General features: G+C 40.0%; 2 protein-coding genes across 2 annotated transcripts in view; one reads left to right on the plus strand and one right to left on the minus strand.

Annotated features, from left to right (window-relative positions):
• Window positions 1-10,079, minus strand: part of ccdc146 (coiled-coil domain containing 146) — a 32,269-nt gene extending 22,190 nt beyond the window's left edge. Inside the window, exons 1-2 of the mRNA XM_029161398.3 lie at window positions 9,940-10,079; window positions 9,416-9,582 (exon numbers count right to left, since the gene is read on the minus strand). Coding sequence (XP_029017231.1) covers window positions 9,416-9,582; window position 9,940 — 168 coding nt within the window. The 5' untranslated portion in view covers window positions 9,941-10,079. The remainder of the gene's footprint in view (window positions 1-9,415; window positions 9,583-9,939) is intronic.
• fgl2a (fibrinogen-like 2a) lies at window positions 926-9,072 on the plus strand. Its single transcript, XM_029161406.3, has 5 exons — window positions 926-1,748; window positions 2,484-2,688; window positions 6,338-6,557; window positions 7,202-7,372; window positions 7,464-9,072. Exons 1-5 carry the CDS (start codon window positions 1,182-1,184, stop codon window positions 7,777-7,779), a joined length of 1,479 nt encoding a protein of 492 aa, XP_029017239.1. The 5' UTR covers window positions 926-1,181; the 3' UTR covers window positions 7,780-9,072.
• Window positions 10,080-20,369: the final 10,290 nt, after the last annotated feature.

Here is a 20,369-nt window from a genome sequence, read left to right on the forward strand (position 1 = left end):
GACGGACGCCAACTTTGGCTCATAATAACAAACAACACGTTTTAATAACTTTCATTGCTTCATTTGATTGGCTAATGTATAACTAATAGTTTTTGAGGGACACTATACAGTACTGTGAGTGCAATTGTTATTATACATAGTATAAGTTCATTTATTAATAAGGGCCTCATTACACGCTCACTTTGTTGAATGTACAGACACATCAGCAAGCCAGTACATAAATCTATCCATCTGACACAACAGCAATTAGCTTTAATAAATTTTAAATTAAATACTCCATTGTGTAACCGCACCATTCATGGGAAAACTGTAGCAGCTTTCGTAGCATACAGTATCTGTTATAAGGACAACTAAACATTTTTATCAGTCAGTCCTTTTCAGTGGCCTGTGGTAAGTGGATCGTGCCAGTTATTGTTGATACCAGATGAACTGCTGGTCAGTTTCCACATTTTGTTCCTGTTGGCAAATCCAGGAAAAAAAAAATCCTGACACAGTGAATTGAGGTACTTTTAGGAAAGCTCCATTTTGACACTCCCCTCTCTGAATATTTCACTAACAGGACACCAACATAAAACACAGAAACCCTTCTGTATGCCAAGCTGATTTACTTTAATATGGTGTTAGCACCAAAGCACTAAATTTTGGAATCAAAAACCAAATGTTATAAAATATGCAATGACCATTAGTTAAATGTCCAAATTCCTGAATAGTGCACAAACCACAGACAAGGAGCCATTTTCATCTTAATTTTTTCTCTCTACTTTCATTTCCAGCATGAAATGCTCTCACGATTCCATTGAAATGGGGTTTTACCTTACGCAATAGTGATGCCCCTCCCATCCTCTGTAACTGAGCACCCGCCCTTTCTCCTCCGCTCTCCTATGTCTCTCTGCTTCTCTCCCTCCCTCTCTCGTCCTGATATTAATGACACAGCTATCTGAGGCAGCAGCAGTTCCCCTGCACTCGCTCCCTTCCTGCAGGCTGCGCTCAGACACACACGCTCAAACCAACGAGACACTGGACACACATTTCCTTACATACACATACTTTATTTACAGACAGCTGCACATACCTGCGTAGCAGTCCACATACACGCATACACTAACCTTCAGTTATCGTAAGTGTCGTGGTTTCTCACATCACCTTCATTTTTTTGTACTTTACAAAGCTCACACAGAAAAATGAGGACAGTTGTTCTTTGCCTTTGTGCCACACTCCTGCTCGCAGTCACCTTGGTGCCATGCACCAGCGGGGCAGCGGATTTCAACTTACACCAGAGATGGGACACTAGAGGACCTCACACTTCGGGATTTGAATCTGGTTCCCCCACCTCCTGCCCCATGAAACTCAGACCCTTGGGGCAGTGCGGGAGCTCCGGGGCGGAGGACGGGGAGGACTGCCTTTACCAGGTCACTTTGCCTCCCCTCACCATCCAACTGCCCAAGCAGTTCAGACTGTTGGAAAAGACGATGAAGGAACTGCAGAGCCTGAAGGAGGTGGTAAACAAGTTGAAGAATGGGTGCCAGGAATGTTGTGGGACACGAGGCAGGGTAGATTTCGAACATCAGCAAGCTGATCAGATACAAAGGGATGCTGAAGGAGAAACTAAAGTGGACAAGAAAATACAGGAGGTGCAAGTGGGGTCCAGCCAGGAGGAGAGGGGAGATACCGCGGATGGCACTGGACTCTGGCAAGGCTCTAATTTTGGGAAAATTACACCAAGTCCAGCTACTATGCAGGAGATGCAGGTAGGAGCACAGATTCCTCTTAAGAGGCTTTTTGTAAAAATAAAAATCAGGAATTTGCTGGGTGCTGTTGGCATGACCACCCTTTAAAGTAAACCAATGAAATGTGTTTGAGGAATGCCTCAAAACCATCAATAGTAACATGCCGTTTAGATGTAATTACAATTAGGCTGTAATTCATACTCCTGTGTAGACAGCAAACTTTGAAGTGGGCTTTAAATCAAGTATAAAATTCTAGTACATTATTAGATAAACATTTTTAATAGACTACACTATATAAACAGTGCAGCAGCGCCAATGCACCAGTTAATGTTCTTCTATTAAAACCCATTAAATTTCTACAGCCTTGTAAAGATTTTGGTGAAACTGATCTCAACACACTACAGGCTTTTTAAACAAATTCTGGACACGTCAGATACATGTCTAATCAAATGTAGCCAGATGGAATGTAAACTGTCCAGATGTTGAAAGACCTGGCAGCAACCCGCCAGGGAAAATTCCTGGTACTGTAAACTGGGTGGGGAATCAGCATTAGAAACCAGTCAAAATTTTGTTCTGTCTGGTAAGCTTGTTGACTCTTTGCCACTGTGGCAGACAGACAGTAATCACACAGACAAGTTTCCATTCTAAAATTTAAATAGGCAGATAAAACAAAGAGGGAGGGTGGTGACTTCAGTAATCCACCTGCTTTGTATGCGGTGCACAGAAGTAATTTCCCAACACTCTGGCCATTCCCAGGTGAAGCTAAATAAGATGTCAGCTAGCTTGCGCAACGCCCGGACCCAGATCTCTGCTCTGCAGGGTCGTCTGGAGGGGCTCAACCTGCTCAACATGGACAACGTGCAGGAAGTGGTGGACAGACGAGTGGAGAACATCACTGGTATGGTCAACAAGCTCAGCTCCACCTGCACTACGGAGTGTGCAGTACAGAACACCCCCCAGTGTAAGCCTGCCTTAATCAAATGGTTTAGCCTTTCATTCTTACCTAAAAAGCTCTCTCTCTCCTCTTCGTTTCTTTTACAGGATGCATTCTCTTTCAGCTCGAAACCCCTTCTCTTTCTTTTTCTGTTTCTGTTTTTTCATTAAAAAAATCCCCACAGATGTTATGTAATGAAACTCCTGTTTGGGTCGTTGAGAGGGGAATTATCTGGCATAAGATCTATCCAATCAAGCCTAAGTGAACATGGCAACTCGTAAGCGCTGCAAACAACCAAACTATGGGTGGTCACCTTCACCCAGTGTCTGTCTTTCTGGGAAATTAAATTTTCCATGCGCATCATGTTCTTGTTAACTGTGCACTGTTGCTTCTTGCAACATACTTTCACTATTACAGATGTGTATTACGTTACATATTTTAGTCAGTCTTGTAAAATCAGGATATAACAAATTTAATTTACCAACAATAGCGACAGTATCCATGTCCACTAAAGTTCCCCGTAGTTGTAACTAATTCCTAAACTAAAATAGCTTTGAGTTGAAATCATAATGTGCATGAGCAAAGCAATAGGACTAGAGCAAAAATACAAATGACCTGTTATACAACTAGAGCCAATGCCCCAGCGTTCAACTCTCCATAAGCATTAAGTTAAAAAAGGGAGAAGCATGACTGATACTTGGCTCCAACAGCGCTAAATAGTGTGAATATTTAAAAAAAACCCTATATATAATACTCCCTCCCTTAAGGGAGTTGAATCTCATGGAGACTGTGTGAGACATCAATAGAGCAAGACAAACATTCTACTACAGTGAGGTAAAAGATTACTTAGATGAAGCTGCAGTTGAAATACCGGCCACTTTCCAGAGTGAAACAGAATAATAATCTGGATACTGCAGGAGTGAATGTGGTCCTGTACTAGGGCTTTTTTATGGAATATGTGTGAGCCGTTTCCAAGCAGATTAGCTGGGACAGTGGTGTGAAAACAATCCCAACAATTCCTCTTTTTTGCATTTCTTCCCTGACTGTCAATGATATCAAGCAGCATCCTACTATTAATATTTCTGCAGTGTAATTATTTTTCCTGTTTAGCTCCTTATCTTGGTTGCATGTTCTTTTATTTCTCTACTGTGTCCCTACCTCTCTGTCATGAGGTCATGCTCTTGAGTGCTCATTCCTGCATGAAACAACTGCCTGATTGTCTCTTGTAAACATCACCACATGTAAAGTAGGCGGATTTCTCAGCATTAGTCATATAGCACACAGGGTCAGTAACACCTGTCTTTAGAGAAACTGGCTATTTATTTAGATGCAAGTTCGGAAATTGTGCCTGATTGGTGTGTGACGTGAATAAAAGTGAGGCAAAGAAGATATAAATGGTGGAATGTGGAAACCAAATTTCAGCATAAGACCTCTGCAGTTGCACAGTATAGGCAACACTACAAATGCTGTTAAATTGAGAGTCACAAAATAACCTTTTGCAATGTGAATTTATCTCGTCTGAATCAATAAGGCCCTCAACCTGTTATTAATAACATACTGTAGTGAAAAAAACCCTTGAGCGAAGAAATGTTCTCCACCTGTTTATCACAATATCAAAAGTGCTTAGTAAAGCAATCTCTCCTGGCTTCCTCGACTCCAGAATAAACTATACAGCTGCCAAACTGCCGTCAGATCAGTAAATAACCCCTGAACGCTAGATTTGCGCAAAATAAATATCAGCTCATTTTTTAGGTGAGCGCTAGTAAAGTGACCATCTGAAGAGATTACGAGACATCACTGAGCAGATGTCATGAGACAGATGTGTTTATAACCATATCAGAGCAGTAATGATGGATAACTGGCAGCCAAATGTTACTCACTCAGTCCATGGTGGAAAACAGTAGCTCCTTCATTTAGCCATTAACAACTATTTTGTTCTGGTTGAAAAAAAAACCCCAAAATAATTGTGCTGCACAATGTACAGTTGATAACCACACCATGTTATACTTAAACCTTTAAACCAATGCACATTATTAGATACTACTAATGCATTTGTAAAGATGCTTGTATCACTCCCTGCTCACAGGGCTGTAAGCATTTATTTCACCCTCTTTGCCCATTCTCATCCACGCTGCCAACACTTATCTCTACTTCCACTCTTGCAAGACTTATTAGGGCCTTGAGGTGAATAGACAGCAATTCATGTTACTGTTCAGCTCCATTAACTCAATTATAAACAAAATGAATGTGCTACATTTTCAGGAACTGCTCGTCTGCAATTTCACGACAACTTCCTAAACGAAGCGTGTTGGTTTTTGATTAGTTTCTTTCACTTAGAACTGACAGTAGTGTGAGATTACACTTTGACTTTGGAAAGACGTAGCATGTGCTAATCTTACATGAGGTCTGGCTGTCACAGAACACAGCTGATAACAGACTTGTCTTCCTTTTACACCAATCATCATCTGTCTCCAGTCAATGAGATATTCAAGCAGTCAAGAAGTCATCTATGAAAGTGTGTCATTTTGTCAATCTGTCATCCAAATGATCAACTTTAAAAGGGCAGAATACCACTTGTGAAATTATGGACGTTACTAAGCATGGAAGGAGGCAGAGCAATTGACATTAATTTGATTCAGTCACCTCAAAAGTCACACAGCCAATAAGCCAACAGTCAGTAGCATTAGTGAGTGGCTGATATAAGAGTTATTTAGGTCAGGCACAGAGCCAGAGGCAGTGAGATGAGATGGTTCATGTCTGTCAAGGGATGCTGTCGGTCAGGTCAGAAAGATAGGGACAAACAGGGACAACGGGATGTGTGGAGAAACTGCAGCCAGGCACTTCAAATCAAGTAGATACTGCAAGAATTTACGGGTCAATACTGTGAATGCCAAGTGCAGACAGAGCCGTTGCTGTGACAATGATACATTTTAACCTCACACTTTACTCCTGGACCACTTTCCTATAGGGTAATCTACCAAAGCCACCCATTCTGCACCTGAACTAATCAGTGAAATGTGATTAAAAAAAACGGCAAAAAACAAATTAACATTGCTTTTATTGCGTAGACCATCTACAAGTTACAAATGCTTTCTCATTTAATACTGAGGCGATGCTAACCAAACTAATGGTATTAGGAAGTACCACATTCTCTACCTAACTACTCATGCCCTCGTGCCCTCCCTGCCTTAAGAAACTGACCACCCTACTCTTTCATAACCTATGGAGCCACTAGGCAGAATTACCATCATTACTACCATTGTATCAATACTAAAATCATAACTGAAGGACAGTATTCAGTGATGTAGCCATTTCATATCTTTCATAAAATGTATATAAAACCATAAAATCATAAAATTACTTTGACTCTCAGATTTACAGCAATTTCTTTAAGTCAGAGGAACAGCTTGGTTTAAAAAAAAGACATGGTGAACTTGTGTGTTAGAACAAATTTCCTGGAAATTATTGTAGGAATGAGAACTTCCACACATAGACACTGGCTAAAGCATATTAGTATATTTCTGACTAAATTATCTTTTATATTTCTATTATTTCCATTAGTCTGCCTTATCCAGGTTCATTGGTTTGGCACTGAATAGGATTCCTTCATATCATCCTGTAACATTGCCATAAATGTGGCCTTTTTTAAATACATTTTTTCTCTATCTCCCTGCAGTTATTTTAGCCCCTAGGGACTGTTCAGACTACAATGTGCTGGAGGTCAGAAAGAGCGGCGTTTATCGTGTGACACCTGATGCACGCAATGGGACATTTGAAGTTTTTTGTGACATGGAGTCATATGGAGGTGGTTGGACCGTGATACAGCAACGGCTCGATGGCTCTGTCAGCTTCAATCGCACATGGGCTGAGTATAAAAAGGGCTTTGGGAACCTCAGGTATGTACCACAAATGTGATTTTTTTTTGCATTGTGACTGTGCTGTAGTAAAGCTGCCTGTAACTGAGCAGCAGCACGACTGAAAAATAATACTGAAAGTACATGCAAATAAAGCTGTTAATTTAATAAAATGTAGGAAGGCAAGAAAAATAGAACACCTAAAAACATATCACCTCACATAAAACTGCTAAGTGCCCCCCAACACCCTAAGGAGTAATCTTATACTGTACCTTATCCAACCAGGAATGTATCATTTGCTAAACTAACAATAGGGTGGACTCAACTAAACAGAAAAAACCAACACCTGTTATTCAACATTTCTCTGTAATAATATATCCTATATATAAATTTATTATATATTTTGAATATTCCTCCTCTTAATATTTTGAATATTCCTCCTCTTCCACAACTAGGCTGGTTATCTAAATATGTTATATTACTTCCCACTAAAAGCATGTCTCATTACACTGCCCTTGTATTTTGTTTTTCATCTCCTTCCCTGTGGCAATAGGTAAATTGAGTTTGAGCCAATATATCAAATTTTAAATCAAGTGTACAGGTATAGCGTTTGATATCTCAATGTGGTCCTATTCGTCCCATCCCATGTCCTTTCTATTATCTATTTGCCTTCTTTCCTCCTGTAGAGGTGAGTTCTGGTTGGGCAATGACCATATCCACTTGCTGACAAAAGCCAAAGACATGGTTTTGCGCATTGAGCTGGAGGACTTTGAGGGTGTCCGGGAATATGCAAAGTATGACCAGTTCTATGTGGCCAATGACTTCCTGCTCTACCGGCTGTCTGTCAGTGGTTTCAGGTAAAATACTGGATTCTGTAAATGTATGCATGTATGATTAAATATTTATATTGGAGGAATACAACATTTGTATATTGATGTGTCATTGTAGTGGGACTGCAGGGAATGCTCTCAGTTTCAACAAGCATTTCAACCATGACCAGAAGTTTTTCTCCACGCCTGACCGCGACAACGACATGTACCCCTCTGGGAACTGCGGTGCATACTACAGCTCTGGCTGGTGGTTTGACGCCTGCATGTCCGCTAACCTCAACGGAAAGTACTATCACAAGAGGTACAAGGGAGTCAGGAATGGGATCTTCTGGGGAACATGGCACAATATGTCAACAGAGTACTACCCTACCAACTACAGGCAGGCCTTCAAAACTGTCAAAATGATGATACGGCCAAAGAATTATGCTCCATAAAAAGACAGGGGGACAATAACGGGTGTCCTTTTAGATGGACGGATAGAAAATGACAATAAAAAAATGGAAGAACAGCTAGACTTTCATAAACATGCATATACAGTAGTCATGCACTTGCAGACATTTACGTGTACACTCTGTACATGCATACAGTATACACATACACAAAAAGACTACAAGCCCTTTAGACAGTTTAAATGCAGTGATAACTAAATTGTGAAAGAAATGCATCTCTTAATATTTTGATCCAATGTAGTGAATATAATGATAAAATGCTGTATGTAAATGAGGATGTGTTAAAATCTGGACTATGTATGATGACAGGCTAATGTAAAAGCACTCATACAGTGTAAAGCCCATCGTCTACTGGGCCAATGATGTGATAGGAAGGGTTTCCATGAGAGACTTTTCACCGTTTCTCTTGACATTTCTCCACCGTCTGTTCTGCTGCCTCTTGCTATAAACCTGGCTCAGACACAGCACAGCACACTGTTGTAGTAAAAACTAATGAGCTATCATTTCCTCCACTCTAAATGATTTCATAATTAACAGCGGCCACTCAAGTGAGGTATATGAGAGCTGATGATATAGTTTTAGGTGTTTCTGAAATTTATTGTGAAAGACTATATGCATGAGTCAGATTCAAATTAAAAAAAGAACCCCAGGCAGTGATACACAACACTCTACAGGCAACAATCTCACTTACTATGTGGTATACCATAGAAAATCCTAGTATTTATATGCAGTCTAAAATACATTTTTATTAAAATTTTACTGACTACGTTCTGCATTTACAATTACAGCCTAAATTCTTGACAAGAACAACAAAAGCTGCAAAAACAAAATTTGTTCCAAATATCTGTGTGCATTCATGTCTTGTGAGGCCATACACCATATTCATGTGTAAAATATCCACCCCCAGCGTATCATTTGTACAATACTGCAGCCTAATGTTAGAAAACTGTATAGCATCACTTCCAATTTATATCCCTTGTGAATGAGAACGATGGAAAATGATATTTCATTTTAAGGATGTGTACAGTATTTATTTAATTTTGCAAGGTATGATAGCTTTTTTATTATACATAGGTTATACGGTGCAAAGTCTATTGATTGTTGATATGCATTGACGACGACTGCATTATTGTGAGCATTCATAGTAAATGTGTGTCTTTGGAGCTGTGTGTCTGTACAATATTGATCTTTTCTATCAATCATATTCAACTGTCATGCCAAAAGATATGCACATTTTATATAAAAAAATGAATAAAGTTCTAACTATATGGCTCTGTACATTCTAAATGCATCTCCTTTCAGTGTCTAGGCCACGCATGCAAATGTATATACACATCTGAACGCCGCTGGCAACCTGAAGCCAGTAAAAATGGAGGTATAAAGTAGTCGACAGGTCAATGATGTGCTGACTCAATAAAGCAACTCAATAAAAGAGCAATTCCATATCAACATAGAAGATAGATGGGACCGTGTTCTGGTGACTGACCAAGTGAATAAAAAAGTATTCTGGTTACACACTTGGCAAATTCAAGCACTTATGTCAAACATTACTTTTCTGGCCTATATTCTACATTCATAGTACACTATAATGATTTTACTATACAGTCTTTATGAGTCTTACCTCATTTAGGCAATGGAAAGCAGGACTATCAGAAACAGTGACACTAGCAGAAGGCTGCTCTTCTGGGAGAGAGACATCAGGTGCGAGGGCCACCAGAGGGGCGTCCTCCCGTCTTCCTCCCTCCTCTTCCTCTCGGTCTTCTCTGCTGGGAGGCTCTGACAGACTCACTAAGGCAGAACAAACAGACAGTCCGATAATGGGAGGATAGGCTATGTGGGATGGGTATGCTTTCAAAAATATAATTTAGTAGAAGGGTCACGGCGATTTTTTGGATTAAAGCAGGTTTTAAAACAATTAAAACAACAAATCAATTTGCTTAACAATGACTGTTTTATTAAGTCTTTACTGTGTTTAGACTATCTTTAAAACAAAGCATCGCAATTACGCACTGCTAACAACTTGTGCTATACTATAACGTTACCTAGTAACTATAGCAACAAGTAGCCAACGATAGTTAGCAACTTAACTGTTCTGGTGTCTGTCTGCGAACGAAACCACTAAACGCAAATATGCAAAAGTCTTACTTGTGAATTTGTTGACTCTTCTGCATACGTCGTTGTCATAAAAAACAGTAAGACTACAGCCTGCTGGACGTTTAGAACAGTTCCAGCTAACCGTGGTTAGCTAAACTAAATCACGGACTGCTCTGCCCGACGGCCGTGTATTGGTTGCCAAGGTAACAACGCCGCGTGCTTCCTAAATTACGCTTGCAAGGTATGATAACTTTTTTATTATACGTAGTTTGTTTTCACTTTGGATTGTTTGCATATAAGCAAAAAAACTTTTGATCTGAAGTTATGTAAAGTTTTAAGCGTTTTCACACAACGTGAAAAACAAGCACAGGGAAAACAAAATGTCGCGCACCTGCACGGTAGGTCCACCAGGTGGCAGTAAAAAGCCAACCAGTGTCATTAGATCAACGTCAGATAAGCCTTTGGCTGAAACTAACATACGGTATTGACCTCAGCTTCACCCTTGATTACAACTGATTGTGCACCAAATTTTGGTTGTTTTGGCAGAGAAGTTCTATTTCTCACACAGTGAATAAACACTGATTTTCTGACTGAAGCTGTAAATGAAGTGAAGAGGCAATGCGATGCCCTGAATAGGACTAAATAAACTGTTTCTCAAATTGAACCCGTTTGTTCCCCTATGTTAATACTGAACACACTAGTCAGGTCTTTGGAATGAATGAATGGTGTTTTTGGTGGAAGGCCGATTTGAAAATTAACCTTGAATCCTCTCCAGCGCTTTAGATAGTCCGTACTCTGAAACCTGGCAGACGTAGTTTTTTTTTTTATTATTTTAGAGGGAATCTGCTCCTTTACACAGTGTATACCTTTTTTGGGCAAATCAAACATAATTATTAATAGGGCAATAGATTCTATGACCCATGTACAGTAGAAATAACAAAGGGATGCAGAAAGGATAGGATTTAGTGAAAACAAAACCCATCAACACGATGCAGTAACACAAACATACAGTCACCAGATGCCACTTTACCCTTTGATCCCACTCACAGTGGGAAAATCTGCTGACACCGTTGCATCATGTCATCCCATTAAAACCAACAGAATTTGCTGGCGTGGGATTTATGATTCCGCCTTTGTTACAGTTCACATCAGCTGTTAAGGTTAACAATCTGCGACGGCTGGAGACGCTGATATCACATTAAGCCTGCATGTGTACTTGCTCGCTAAATAGCACATACACAAACCAGACCTTTGTAAAAAGTTACTGAAGCCTCAGGGTGCAGTATCCAGATTTTACTGCCATAGTCACAACAAAAGCAACTTTAGGCTTGTGGGTAATTTTACAGCCGCCCCCACCTTCAGGTTCCTGTCTTTCATGTGGACTTGGGACACACTTCATGTGGCCTAATTAACATGCACTCAAACACAATGTCACTTTTCCATAAACGCAAACCGCTGTTACAATATTCCTCGTAGGACTTTGTCGGACAGACAAAGCGCCTAGAAACAAGTCAACACAGATGTTTCAGTCTTTTAAAGCCTGCAACCAACCTTTATGGAGGTTTGGAACGAACCGCCTGTGCACGTCTAAAATTAGAGGATTCACAGTTTTGCTTTTACAGCAAAATCTGTCTTTATCTATTATAACCTGTGGTTGTGCTCATATCAGGATGTTCTTGTGAAAATCTGAGTTTAGGGAACTACCTCAAACATGACTTACTAAGAAAATGAAAGCAGCTTTTGGCAGCGTGTGAGTCTGATGTAATTCTACAGGATCTCTGGAGGATCAGTGTGTCCATGGGCAGAGCAGAGGTCGTGATAAAAGTTTTTTACTGTAAATGCAGCATTCTCTTCAGCTTGGACAACAGGCAAACACACACACACACACACACACACACACACACACACACACACACACACACACACACACACACACACACACACACACACACACACACACACACACCTAACCCCAACACGTTTGAACATTACTGAAGTAGATAGTGCCATATACAGAAGCAGCGTTATTGTAATGTTGCATATTTGGAGGTCATTGAGAGGATTTGTAGACTTCCTAAATAAGGGAAGCTACATACAGTTGCTACTATTAGAAACATTTTATGATTATTCTTACAGATTACAGTGGAAGCCTTAACAGCAGATAAAAGGTAAAAAGTATCATGTAAAATGATGCTGGAGGGCACACTGACATGACAATGAGGAAAGCCTTTAAAAGGCTTCTTCCCCTTTTCTACCTTTGATGTTGTCTTTGTTATTATTTCTAGGGGAAGTGCATGTGCTGCTGCTCAAATAAAGAGTCTCTAACTAGGCTGTGCACAAGGCTGATGTCCAATGAAATGGAAGCAATTGTCAACAACTGTATGGAAACCAGCACTGAAGCAACCTGAAAGGAAGTGAATGATGTGTTTTCAGCCATTATTAAGTTTTATTGCAAACCAGCTTCAGGTTTGCTTTAATGGTGCTTTTTACAGTTATAGTGAGTTCTCAAGATTGTTTTAATGTCCATTTAGTGTTTGGGATTGCTAATGTATCTGCAAAGTTGAAATTTCCATTCTACTACACAATGGAAGTATTTATAATGTATATTTAAATTTTATTATTCGGAAAAATCAGATACAAATATTTGATGAAAGCCAGTAAAAAAAGCTGAATAAATCTAGTAAATGCTTTTTACCTTAAATGCCCAGTGTAATTGTGGTTTATTGGACCCTACTGAATCTGGGTTTTTGTTTTACTCACAATTCCAAAACCCTCCCTGTGAACAAAGTGGGTGGTAAAGAAAATGTACAGTATGTTATTCCAAAAAAAGAATAAAACAAGAAGAGAACAGTGTATAGGTTAATCCAATGTTGGTGACTCAACAAGTTAAACGGTCACAGGTATGTGACCCTTTATGACCCCTGAGGGGGGATTCATTCAAAGACACTAATCCTCTCAGACGTTTGCACAGAAGTTAAGAAAACTTCCTGGTTCCACTGAGGGGACATTAGAAACCAAAGACAGACAGACTTGGTCCAACAGGTTAAAAGCCTCCAGCTCTCATTAATTGTGCTCTACTGAGATTGATTTGGCCTTTTGTCTGGGTAATAAAACTTTCTTCTATTCCTAATATAAATACTCATTGCATAACAAATGCTACTGTGACCTCTTGGGGTCTGAAATATAAAAAAAAAAAACACTTTATTGTTCGTCCTTATCTCAATCTCTCTACCAAATATTTTACAATATTTGGTTTCTCTTCTCCTTAACTGGATCAAATGCTGTGCTGGAATTACATTTATTGGGTACAAAAAAAAAGATAAGAGAAACGTCTGTCTGTAATGTGTCTGTGGAGTGTGCCTGTTGGGAAGGACGGAAACAATTGGCTTCATCTGGTCACCAGAAACAGAGGAGAGCTGCTCATTAGCATACGTGTGCGTGTGCATGCGTGTTCTAAGCTTTACCAGACCCAGTGCAGGACGCTCCAAGGCCGACCGGCTTCCTTCCACTTCATCCCAAGCCCAGGCAGCCACATCCCCAAGAAGCTGCCTCCCCTGGTTAAAAAGACAACACATCCGGCACCATGAATCATCTTCCACATTCTCCATGTCATTTTGAAACTCCTGCTGTTCCTATTGGCCCATTTTTACTTTTTTAGTGAATGTAGACACACTTTTATCCCCTCTGTCTTGAACCTCACAGGTTCAGCGCACACACATCTGACAAACACTGTCACTCATCACCACCAAAAAAAACGATAACAGCAAAATCCCAGTGGAAAAAACAGGCATATTTCTGCAGCAGCAAAATGTATTTTGGAAAACTAGTTATGGAAATGTCTTTTTGTGCGTTCAGCACAGTGGTCACCTAATGATATAGTTACAGATCCTTTTAAATAGCAGAGTGACAGTAAATAGGCCAGAGATCTTTAGTAGGGTTACAACATCAATATCTAAATTCTGAAAAATTGGAAACCTAAACTAGATTTAAAAACCTTAAACTTTGAACATGTCTTTTGATGGTTATTTGAGTTAGAAGAACTGAGTTCAGGTGATTAGTCTAAAAATATGAGCATGGAATTTTAGGCTGTCTAGCAACTTTTGTTCTTCCTTTTCATTAGCACCAAGCTTATCCCCCAAACCTTCACTTTCCTTTGTTTCACTTGCTATTTTACAAAATGTACAAACCACATAGGCAGCCTATAATTTTCCATGGTTAGTGGTACCATCCTGAAAAAGAAATGGTTAATTTTTATTGGAAGATCCACTTTATCCACATCTTGTTTTTGCATGTTTTTTTCTTGTCTGCGGTTCGAAATTTGCTGGAACCGTTTGTGTTTTCTGTTAGGTTTGGTCTTCAGGGAGTAGGCTACACCCCAAAACCAAAATTACAGAGTGGAGTGCTGAGGCTGAGGGGGAGAGGAGAGGGAACACACAGCTACAAGGATGAAAAAGAAACTGACACTCAAGGACAATCCCATCCCTTCTTTGATCAGAGCATCCTAAAATCAACAAAGACATAATGGGACTCCAGTGAAAATGCTCTATTTACTTGTAAAAGCCAAACACAGAAGAGTTTTTGTTGTACCTGCAGTAGATTATACTGTATGTTTTCATCATGACTCACCGTCTGCATCCCGGGACTGCCCCCCCGCTGTGATCCAGTCCTCATGCAGTTACCATTACTGAGTAGCTGACTTAGTGATGACTTGACAACACTGGCCTGCCGCTGGACGCAGATGCGATAACGGTGCAAAGGCAGAGGGATAAACTAATTAAAGCAAGAAGCGCAAGTACGTCAATAAATTAACACATATGCTGAGCAGAAATGAGTGAGGTTGTGCAGATGCTGAGATCATAGCAAAGATATGCAGCTTTTGAGGTTGGCTCCGGGCTTTTTTCATGACCTTTGACCTTCCATTTAGCTGTGTGGAATGTTGGCCAGTGCCCGAGCACGGTTAAGCAATTCAACATGCATGCGCACACAAGACCATGCAGATACAGATATCATGTCAATACACATTACATTATGAGTATGTGTAGTAGCCAGGAGGTTTCAGCGTCTTGTCCAAGAACGCCTCAACACGTGGCCGGAGCAATCAGGAACCAAACCACCAGGATTTATGGACCAGGGTCTGAATCACTGACTGAATCAGTGGCTGAATCAGCTAGAAGAAACAGTTGTATGCATTGATCTGAAAGATCCATTTTTAATTTTAGGTCTCAGGTATGCAGCTCTATAAAAGTTTAGTGTTCATATGTCCATGCCTTTGGTGTTTTAATATAAAAAGAGCAATTTTGAAGAAAACATTGGAGAGAACGCAAGTTTGGAACGCCAAGCTGAATCAAAAAACTATGGAGACCATAAAATCTCTTTCTGTAATCTTTGAATAACAGTCCAAGTCCAACGTTTTATTCACTTAAGGATTTTTTAGCATCTATGATCATCTCTACAGCCATGGAAACATTGTTTGGAGCATTTTTTGGAGATTTTTTGACTGCTTACAGTATTTCAAACTCTGTGAAATGTAGTTAAATCAAGGTCAACCTTTCACCTGTTTTTAATTTTAAGGGTTCATTTCAGAGATAATTTTGAATTTTAAGAGACACTTTTAGTGGATCTCTGCTCAATTTGCCTCCCTAATCTTAAAACATTTGCAAAGCCTGAAACACCAGAGACAATGTTGGCATGACTTTTGTTGGATCCAGGGTCACATAAAAAAATCACTGCTTTTTTCTGGATTTCCTTTAAAGCAGTTCAATTTAGACTGAAAGGGTGACTGAAGACGAATAAGAAAAACATGTCCCTATTTTGACTTTTGCACAGTACAGTATACACCTGTCTCTATTAATTACTAAATGTTAAATCAATGAGTCATAACAGCACATTTAGTCTTGCACCATAGAGACACTTGAACCTGGTATGAATTTCTCAATAATCCTGCTGAATTCATTTTTATTATGCAGACAGAAATATTGACCAAAAAAACCTTCATTGTGGTTAGTTCCTGGTATGTTTTGCAGGTAAATAATTAATCAAATGCTAGACAAAATGAACAATATTAGAGACTGTTGATACAGTAGGCTACCTGCTGTAGTACTGTGACGTTGAGCCTTCATGAAATAAAAACAGGTGACATTTTACACTTTACACTGAGAAACCCAGTGTTAGAAATTTAACAAGATACAGTAGCCAAAGGTAGAATACATGGCACAGTCACGCCTGCCAACAAGCTACAGTATGAGAGCTGATCTCTTGCATGTGCTGTGACAGGTGGTCTGCACTGGACAAAGCACAAGTTAAAAACTCAAGCCTAAACCCTGGATCACAGTTTGGATTAAGGAGGAGCTGCAGCAGCAGCTGCCTGAAGCTAATTGCTGTAGGGAGGAGGTAAAATCTACAGCTACTGAAAAGTCATGAACTTTCAGCGCTGATGAAATTCACTAAAGTCAAGATAAGAAAAGAAACACAAAGAAGGCTGCTAAAACAGTACAAGTAAAAAGAAGAGCAGAAAGAAAAGAGTAAATTTTGTCCCCATTGCTGTTTCTGTATTTATGGCATCATATGTCATTCCTTCGACAATGTGCGGTCAGTGTGTTAACAGACACCTCCAACAGCTGTCTTTCCCAGGATAAACTGGAATACTTGGATCTGTCCCAATTTGTGGATGAGCTCAGGGACCATCTCTCTAGTGGGGCACCTCGTAATTTACTGTTCTCTGTCCCCCACAACTCAAGATGAAGCCACACCTGTGCAAATACACGCACATGATCCCGCCGTGAATCCTTCCCTGGGGTTCAGACATGACGATTTATCGTATCCTGTCTATGCATGAATCATTTGTATGCAACAAGATTGTTCTGTTCTGTCAGCATTAGACTGGACTTACAGCACTTTAATACTACTATAAGCATAAAAGGCAGCTTGATAACTATGATAATGTGCTGTATTTTTGTTGCATGATTATATTACAGCTGCTTTGGAACAGCATCAGAGCACCGTGACACACCACTGCACTCATTAGCAGATGAGCTTTATGGATCTTTTATCTTAATGCAGAACAGAATATAGCCTTTGAGAGATATCCCATCATAGAAACATAGAGTTTCATGCAGATTTAACAAAGTCTTTCCAGACCAGCGGTCAAAACGATGCTGCGAAGAAAAAAAAAAAAACAGTGTCACTTGAGCTGCAACCAAATTGACATCTAATTCCTTCAGGAACCCCAACGAGGACAACTAATTAAACAATAATTCAATGTAGTAGATTTATTTATGTTGTTGTGGAATGCCAAACAATTTAAAGAACAAGAACAGTATTCAGAAACCTGATAGGGCAATCATGAGTCAAAGTAATAATAGTAATCTCAATTCGTCAAGACAAAAAAGAAAATAATGTAAAATATTAGATTTAGTAAAGTTCTTCGGGTGTTAGTCATATGTCATGTTCATTAATGAAGCTTCAACACACACCTCTTCATTTTTACATCCAGCTGGAAAAATTGGGTCAAACCAAACTAGATAATGGATTATGAATGGAAAATACTGGTAATGGTGACACTCAGGGAAGCTATTATTCCATTATTTGCAAGTGGCTGATCGTGGAATTAGCCAAGATTCTAATGACATTTACAGAAATGTTAAATACTTTCAAATTAAATGTTTTCTACAGACAAGGAACTTTTTGGCAATGAAATAAAGTTTGAAAATGGCCAGAGGTCCTTGGGACCAAAAACAACAAAACCTACACACTGCACATTTAAGAACCAAACTCAAGCAGGGACTGTTAACACATACACTGTTGGGTTTCGGTCAACAAACAACAAAATATCTACTTGGTACAAATGTATCTTGATAAAGCATGAGAAATCAGGTGAGCAGAGGTGCCGATACTGCAGTCAGGCCATGGAGGAGATCACACACAGTAAGGGCTCTGACCCTGGTAGATACTGTATTGGCTGAGGGGGAGCCACAGGTGAAAACGGTCAGAACAATTAGTCCGGCTACAGAAGGCAGAAATCTTTCAAAATAAGTTTTGTGATGGGAGAGTATAGATCAGCAGCCGTGGCAGGAAAACACTTTTCAGCCTCAGTCTTGTCAATGAGCTCTGCCAAGCAGCATGAATTACGTTTTCACACTGGATTACTGAGCCATGGTTGGAAACAGTAAAGCGGGATCCCCGGCTCTGATCTATAGGGCGTTAACGGCCCACGAGCAGGCTGAAACAAAGACAATACTGTCCTGCCACATTCCTGACACACATGCATCACACTTGGACCCATTAGGTTTTATGACAGAAAAATGATGCAGCGTAAATCACCACACATCCTCAGTAAGTGGTTTGAGTGACGGGTCTTTGTGGCTGTCGGCTCTAATGCTATTGGTGTAAACAACCTCACTAATGCTATCACTGTCCACTCATGATGTGAGAGCTGAGCGTAAACAGGGTCTTAGTTTTTTCGGGACATCTGAGATCCAAGCTAAGCTAAGTATGTTAGCATTTTTTCCATCACTATCCAACACTCACGACCAGGAGTGTTGAATGTTGAACGGGGGACGCTGTAAATCTTGAGCCTGGCCCTGTGGATCGGCTCCCTCTACAGCGCAGCCATCAGCCAGTGACGGGGTTTCCATTTAGACAATGTGACGTTGTTATTTCTGTCACATACGAGCTACTGCCGTGGAGACTCTGGAGACGGGTCAGTGCTGTTAAAACATGTTAGCGCTGCTTAAAAGTCATAACCTACAATATCCCACCACCCTCTAGCCCTTAAGCGTTCGTGTTTGGTTGAAATGCTTTTAGAGATTGCCTTTTTCAAGCACCTTGTCTCATAACATTTACTGTTTAAATTTAGCCTCCCTTTGTTTTTTTAAGACCCCTATTTCCATCTGCAGCTCATGACCAAAATAGGTGCAAAGTTTGGATACACTTATTGAAATAAAGGATTAAACTGACTTAGTGTGGGCTGTGGGATAATAAATGGAGGCTTAGAAGGTTTTTCAGGATTGATCCAGTCTTCCACACATATTGTTCATGCAGCCATCACCTAAAGAACTCATCATCCTTCACACACACTTACACTAAAACGTAAGCTATTTGAACAATTTTTCAATATGGAATATTGAATGACAAGACACAGCCAGGAAAAGCGTTTCATCTTACTGCTACCTTTTATAAAGAACAAATACAATAATACAGATACAGCTCTGCCAATAAAGACCAAGACTATTATTTGCACTTGTATTTCATAATGATTTGTGCACCATGTGTTGTAAGTTGATCTACTTTAATCTCTGACTGGGAAAAGATTCAGTGTGCAAAGATAGATGATTATGCCGCAGCAAATTTGATGAAAGAGGCAAAATTAGGATATTATTTAGCTTAGGAACATACTGTATCACTCAGCTATGTGACAACTGATCACCAACGCTGTAATGCTTGAAGCAGCTTCAGTTGCTACTACAGTTAAGTTCCCCCCAGATATTTTATTAGACACAGCTAAACTTTCTATGCAAATGAGCTTTGCAACACATCTGCAATACATCTCGCTCTAAAAAGGCACTAAAATCCCTGCACTTCCTTGGGTCGATGTTTGTTCAGTATGGGACATTTCCGGTGATGGATAACTGGTTCTGCTGACCTCACAGTGCTCTCCTCGTGGGAGAATGGCTAAGCCTGTATGCATGAAGGTTCTGATGACAGACAAACAATGAGAAAATGTTGAGGGGGGAGAAAGCCCCACTTCTGACCTACAGTGACTCATGGACATCGTGTATGTCGTAATCACCTGCAGAGCACGGGCTGAATCGTGGCTCAGTGCTTTGATTAAATGGGATTTGGGTTTATAGCCATAGCAGATGGAGATACGGGGTCATCTGGTTTGTCTAAAACCTTGGCTCTGGCTGTGTGTATACATGTGTTGTTCTAATGTGTTTCCAGTCTGGGAGGAAGGGATGCAAAGGAGGTCCAAATATCCAGACAAACAAACATGGGTCAAGTTAGCAGAGATACATGTACATCCTGATTAAATATTATCCTAACATTAACTTTAGATTCTGAAATGTTAGGGTTAGGGTTAGGGTTATGTACAGATCAGAATGGTCTGATCAGCCTCCTTTTAACTCTATTTTGGGCTCCACCAACTCCTGAGGGAAATATCTGGCTGGTCTAGTTGCTGAACTCCGCCAAAGGCAATTAATTAAATAATGAGACTCTACTTATTAATGTTAATCAGTTCTATGAGTAAATGTTTGGTCTGCAAAATCAAAGCAATATGACAATGAAGAGGTCCAAGCGGATGTACTCTACAGTAGCTGCACTGCTAATACCATTTACCACGTGTTCCCCCTCTGGTGGAAGCTGGAGTTGGAGGAAACACAACTTTAGGTTAATTAGAGGGATGGTTTTCATGTTTACATTACCCACCAGCTAACCAGTCTCCAAACCATACAATTAGTATGAATCAAGATGACATTTAGATA

The sequence above is a fragment of the Betta splendens genome, chromosome 9 (assembly GCF_900634795.4).
Source record: "Betta splendens chromosome 9, fBetSpl5.4, whole genome shotgun sequence".
NCBI lineage: Eukaryota > Metazoa > Chordata > Actinopteri > Anabantiformes > Osphronemidae > Betta > Betta splendens.

Coding starts and splice junctions, on each gene's coding strand:
- fgl2a (XM_029161406.3), top strand. CDS start 1,182: ATGAGGACAGTTGTTCTTTGCCTTTGTGCCACACTCCTGCTCGCAGTC. Junction 6,558..7,201: donor AAGGGCTTTGGGAACCTCAG/GTATGTACCACA, acceptor TTCCTCCTGTAG/AGGTGAGTTCTGGTTGGGCA. Junction 7,373..7,463: donor CTGTCTGTCAGTGGTTTCAG/GTAAAATACTGG, acceptor GTGTCATTGTAG/TGGGACTGCAGGGAATGCTC.